At 40.4% G+C, this 6,307-nt stretch overlaps 1 protein-coding gene across 2 annotated transcripts in view; it reads left to right on the plus strand.

Moving 5' to 3' along the window:
• The window catches only part of RAB14 (RAB14, member RAS oncogene family), a 57,235-nt gene extending 52,649 nt beyond the window's left edge, over nt 1-4,586 (plus strand). For both annotated transcript variants that reach the window (XM_073599550.1, XM_073599549.1), the window contains exons 7-9: nt 239-326; nt 444-474; nt 2,771-4,586. In XM_073599550.1, coding sequence (XP_073455651.1) covers nt 239-326; nt 444-474; nt 2,771-2,948 — 297 coding nt within the window. In that variant the 3' untranslated portion in view covers nt 2,949-4,586. The remainder of the gene's footprint in view (nt 1-238; nt 327-443; nt 475-2,770) is intronic.
• The last annotated feature ends 1,721 nt before the right edge of the window (nt 4,587-6,307 follow it).

The following is a 6,307-nucleotide window of genomic DNA, read 5'->3' on the forward strand; positions in this document are numbered from 1 at the left end:
TTAGTTGTCATAGTCTGAGCCTGGTCTATATGTGAAGTTGGGTATCAAGCCTTGTTACAGTTGTCAGGCCAAGCTTAGGCCTAATGTTTCATTGCTTTGGATGTTGGCCTGCATCTGGGTAGGGTGTCTTGGTGAAGTTGGATGTCAAGTCTGCTTGACATTGGAAGTCAAGCTTGGGTCTAGGTTGGGTGTCCCGATATTGGCTTCATTCAGTAATGTCTTGTGTTCCCCTCTGCAGGTAATCATTCTAATAGGCAATAAGGCGGACCTGGAGGCCCAGCGTGATGTCACATACGAGGAGGCCAAGCAGTTTGCTGAGGAGAATGGTATGGGATTCATATTTCACCTCTAAACAACCTTTTTCAGATTCTCATTTTGGCATTCCAGATTTGATGTCTCATTTAGGACTTTGGTAATATGTGGGTCTCATTTGTCTTCTGCAGGACTCCTGTTTCTGGAAGCAAGTGCAAAAACGTAAGTGACAAAAAGGAGAAATGCTGCCTTCCTCTGAACATTTTTTTTTTTTTTTTTTTGTTAGAATATTACTTAGAACCCCCAAACATTCATTTATTTCTCTAACGCCCTAGAGAATAAAATGGCGGTTGTTGCAATACTTTCACACTGTATTTGCACAGTGGTCTTACAAGCGCACTTTTTTTTTTGGGAAAAAATACACTTTTGAATTAAAAAAATAAGACAACGGTAAAGTTAGCCCAATTTTTTTTATATTGCGAAAGATAATGTTATGCCGAGTTAATTGATACCCATGTCACGCTTCAAAATTGCGCCCGCTCGTGGAATGGCGACAAACTTTTACCCTTAAAAATCTCCATAGGTGACATTTAAAAAATTCTACAGGTTGCATGTTTTCAGTTAGAGGAGGAGGTCTAGGGCTAGAATTATTGCTCTCGCTCGAACGATCGCTTAGATACCTCACGTGTGGTTTGAACACCGTCTTCCTATGCGGGCGCTACTCACGTATGTGTTCACTTCTGCGCGTGAGCTCGGCGGGACAGGGCGCGTTTAAAAAATACATTTTTTTCCTTATTTATTTTACCTTTTTTATTTTTACACTGTTCTTTAAAAAAAAAAAATTGTCACTTTTATTCCTATTACAAGGAATGTAAACATTCCTTGTAATAGAAAAAAAATATGACAGGACCTCTTAAATATGAGATCTGGGGTCAAAAAGACCTCATATTTACACTAAAATGCAATTAAAAAAAATTTGTCATTTAAAAAAAAAAAAAAAAAAAGTCCCTTTTAAGAGCTATGGGCGGAAATGACGTTTTGATGTTGCTTCTGCCCTGCAATGATATGGAGACCATATGGGGGACCAGGTGGGGGCCATCTTTCCCTCACTCGTCTCCATGCCTAACAGCAGAGCAGATTCGATCGCCTCTGCTGGTGGCTCCCGTAAGTGGCGGAGGGCACCGGACCAGGGGGGCCCTCTCCTGCCGCCGATAAGAGTGACCTCGTGGTGAATCCGCCATAGAGACCACTTTAACTGGACCGCCCACTGAAGAGGATACAGGGGTTATGGCAGCTAGCTGCTGCCATAAAAACGATATTCCTCTTCAAAGTAGCGACGTAAAAAGACGGCGGGTGGGCCCGTAAGTGGTTAAAGGCCAACACAGTTTACCAAAAAACTGCCTATGTAGGTAAGGGGCGCCTGTAAATAAAAACAAACTGTGCAGCTTTGACCAAAGTTGGATAATTCCCTTGTTATAAGTGTAGGCCATTTAACTACCTCCTAAAGCCTCACTGAAAAAGTCAGAGATTGCATCATCCCATCCTGCCTTGTTGCTACTAAATTGCTAAGGGGCTTCTAGCCTTACCATCACAAGAGCAAGCTTCCTTTTTATTTTTTTTAATTCAAACCTTCTGCTTTCTCTACTGACGCATTAGCACTGAGCATTTCACCCTAAAGTAATGACCTACACCTAAAGCAAGGACATTATTCAACTAGAGCTGCACAGTTTGATTTTATCTAGACATCCCTTACCCACATATGCAGTTTTTTTTTTTTTTTTGTAAAGATGAACGTTGTCTTTATTTTTTATAATAGGTGTGTATGTCCCATATGCCATTACAGAGATATATGGACTCTCACCTTCTGAAATTACTGGTTGCCTGCTGTCTCTGGCCTCAATATTTGGTGTCCTTGACCTGGGACAAGTCTGACTTCACTGCACTTTTTGTTCTGCGACAGTGACTGAAATATTAAAGCCAGACAGCTAGAATTTCCAAACTTTAAAAAAAAAAATTTAAGCCAGACATGATAAACTTTACAGCTTTAAGTCAAGTTCCTCCATGGCTTCCTCCCATTGACAGTAATGAATTTTGGACAGTTAAGGGAAAAGATTTAAACAAAGTTAATCTCTAGAAACTGCTTAATGTGATTTCAATAGAAATTTTGCTAGATTGATCTTATTGTGAAGATCCTTAAACTTGGCAGATAAATTGTCCTGCAGCTTTATTATTATTGAGCCTGATACTGTTGATATAAGTGAAAGAAGTACCAATTTCTGCCCTTAACTGCTATGCCAATAACCTTAGTTGGATGTCCATGGCTGAAATGTTTTTTTTTTTTTTTTTTTTTTTTTTTTTCTGAACCAGTAATACCCCTTTTGTAGCCTTGTCTGTTTTATAGAATACTGTAGAGGCAAATGACTACAGTCACTTGTTAACCATAGGACATATGTGACTGGCTTGCGTTTGATACCCCTCAATAGTTTCTACCACTGACTGCACTTTTTTCCTCCTGCAGAGGAGAGAACGTGGAAGACGCCTTTCTGGAAGCCGCCAAGAAAATTTACCAAAACATTCAAGATGGAAGCCTAGACCTGAATGCTGCCGAGTCTGGTGTACAGCATAAACCATCAGCACCTCAAGGAGGCCGCCTAACCAGTGAACCCCAACCGCAGAGAGAAGGCTGTGGCTGCTAGTGACCTGTCTTTGAGGGCCACCTTCTTTCTGACCTTCCCTGCTCGTCTGTCTTGAGCAGTATTTTTTTTGCTGCCCTGTACATTGTACTGGTTTCATGAAAAGGTGGGGGGGGACTCCGCTGAGGCGACAGTTTAACACAATACTAAACTGCTACATAACTCTAGATGTATCCAGGTTATCAAAGGCAAGTCAAGTAATAAACACACACAAACCAATCCTTCCTGCATGGTATAAATATAGAACTTTTTCTTCTCCTTAATCGTCTTTGTGATGTTGGCAATCCAGAGTTTCTCTAGAAGCGCTGGAGCTGGACTGGATTCATCCAGGTCTGTCTTAGTTTCCATTTTTTTCTAGAATAGGCCCATTGGCTGTGAATGTCGATAGGGGGAATCTCTACCTGTCTTCTGTTTCAATTGTTCTTTTTGCTCATCTGGAAGAAAGAGGGTTTCTACACTGAGTTCTGTCTTAATTTTACAAGCAAATGATTCTGGTGTTTGTTTTCCCCTGTCGTGTCCCATAAGCTTCCTCTCGTGTTTTCTAAATTTTACTCCTCACATTTAACACGTAAATATAAATATAAAATAAAAAACACAAAAAAAGGAACAGATCATCAAAATACATTCTGTGTACAAAACATTAATCTTGGCATTCGTGTCAGGAAATATCAGTTTGTACAGTATGTGACCACATGACTCCCTTCCTCCCCGCATAGTGCAGTAGGTGTAAATTACTTTTAGATAATGCTTGGCTCTGCCCTCATTTTGAACCTTTTTATTTGCACTGTGGCTTATACAAAGCGGTTTTAGAAAATCCCATTGTGGAATGAGCAGTGTGCTGACTTTTTTTTTTTTTTCTTCTTCTTTGAGTCGCTCTTTTACGTATAACAGCTGTGTATTGCCTGCCTTACGATGTATAGAGATTTAATGAGAAGGCTGGTTTAACTATTGCACATATTATGCTTTATTTTCTTTTAATATTTTTGGAGTCTAAATTACGGTTCTGCTGCTTTTTAGGATTAACTTTTTTTTTTGTCCATTTTTAAACACTACAGTGGGATGGTTTTTAAAAGCGTAAAACATGCATTTTATTTCGGGTGTGGGACATAATCAGCGTTCGGCATCTTTCACAACAGTTTCAGGAAATGGTATGAACATTCACCATTTAAAATAGACCAATTACAGTGAAAAGACAGCCGTCTTCCCGTCTATGTGCACAGAGGCGAGGTGGCAAATGTGTTCCCCGAGCGTTTTTATCTAATGTATTCATAATTCTTTACTAAAGACAAGCTGAGAGGAGAAAACTGGAATGTTGTCATATCCTTTGTACCCTTGCATAATCTGAAACTAAAAATCTTCAGAGAAATTGGGTTATTCTTTCTGCATTTTTCTTGGTGTGCACCTTTAGTTGGCAGGTTAGTGGGTTAGCCATTACTGTGCAGGGACCACAAATTACTTACTCACTGAGAATTTTGACACAGACAGTGTCCCTCCCCCCACGTCTCCTTAAGTTACAGTAGGTCATCTGCTCGTTTCTGTGACTAAAGGAACAACCTGGACTGCTGTACTTTTTCCCTCGATGTAACAAAATGCTATTAATCTAAATATTTGTAAATAAAGTACCTGTATCTAGATAATTTACACCCGGCTTCGTTATTTCATTTTCTTGCGGTCATTTTTCTAGTGCCACATAAATGAAAGGTGACATCCGAGTGGCTGCTATTGGTTGTGTCATTTTTGTGCCAAAGTAACTAGTCAGATATGTGATCAGCCTTGGAAAATGACAGGTATATCTGTGGACAATGCCTTACCAGAATACATTTACCCAGTTTCCTGCAGAAGTGGTCAATTTTTATGGTTTTGGAGGAAAATTGAGCTGTTGCCTATAGCAACTAGATTAAAGTAGAACTGGCAAATGGATAAATACACAAACTGTTTTATTTCTTGTTCATTGAGGGACACAGGAAGTCAAATACTGTTTGATATGCCGCTGCTTACAGAAGGATTGTAGGCTGAAAAAATATAATTTGTAGGCAAGCCCAGGATAACCCTTTTTACGAGCATGCTTCATAATTTTTATTTATTTAATTTTTTATTGCTAGGATTATTATTATTATTTTTTTTTTTTTTCTTCCATTCTTTCCTTTTTTTTTCTTCAATCAAGATTCTTCTTTATTTTGTTGCTTGAGTCTCTAAAATTGGAGCTAGCCAGAGCACCTTTCCTCATCCTAGCTTTAGAGTGCTGGACTTAGACCCGCTGCATTGGGTATTGTGGGGCTTGCCTGGAAGTAACCTTCGGGCACAGGGTTCTGTGCTGGGCACTTTCCAGATTTTGTTGTAACAAGTTAGGTGTGGAGCGCTTTTCAAATCCAGTCATTGCCATAGCCCTGTCTCTGAAGACTCCTGTAGATAGGTGAATTGGGCTCAGCAGCTAGAGCTACCTCATTGTTTGGATCGCAGAGTGATTTTCCTGCTTTCCTTCTGTTTTTTTTTTTTTTTTTTTTTCATGGAAAGGGTTAACACTGAGTACTGGCATTATTCACTGGGTGGAGTGTTGTGTGTCTTTCCCAATCTTCAGTGTTGAAGCATCACCCCATTTCTGCTCCTGTGTTGCAAGAGAGACCTAGAACTCCGATCCTCAGTCTATTCCTGCTGCCTGTCTAAAGTGACTTTGGTCTTCTCAGGACATCAGATCCTTTTCCCACTGCCGGCTGTCTGGGTTTTTTCTGCGTACCCGAGGTCTTTCCTCGTGTCCTGAGCTTACATCACAGCTGTGCGTTTGCAAAATATCTGTATTTAGACGCAAAGGGGAATGGTCCTACTGAAATGGGTGACCCCAGCTTGCACTCCTCTAATGTTCCACAGGAATTGAGCTGCAATCTGGCCAGAGGTTGGCCGGGGGATGGGGTGTATCTAGATTTTGCAAAAGCATTTGATACAGTCCCCAACAAACGCTTAATCTACAAACCTGAGGTCGGTTGGTATGGACCATAGGGTTTGTTCTTGGATCGAAAACTGGCTGTGGGGGTGAGTCCAAAGGGTGGTGATAAATAACGTGTACTCAGAATGGTCTAGAGTGGTTAGTGGGGTACCCCAAGGCTCTGTCTTGGCACTAATTCTATTTAGTTTATGTATAAATGATATAGAGGATGAGATAAATAGATCAGTCTTGGTGTTTGCCGATGACACAAAAATATGTAGGGCAATAACATCACAGTAGAATATAGAAACTTTACAAGAGGACCGGAATAAATTAATGGAGTGGACTACTAAATGACAAATGAAGTTTAACGTTGCTAAATGTAAGGTAATGCATTGGGGGGGGGGTGGATTTAGGGGTCCCAGTAGAAGACAGACTGAGC

Source organism: Aquarana catesbeiana, linkage group LG09, assembly GCF_042186555.1.
Source record: "Aquarana catesbeiana isolate 2022-GZ linkage group LG09, ASM4218655v1, whole genome shotgun sequence".
NCBI classification, from domain to species: Eukaryota; Metazoa; Chordata; class Amphibia; order Anura; family Ranidae; genus Aquarana; species Aquarana catesbeiana.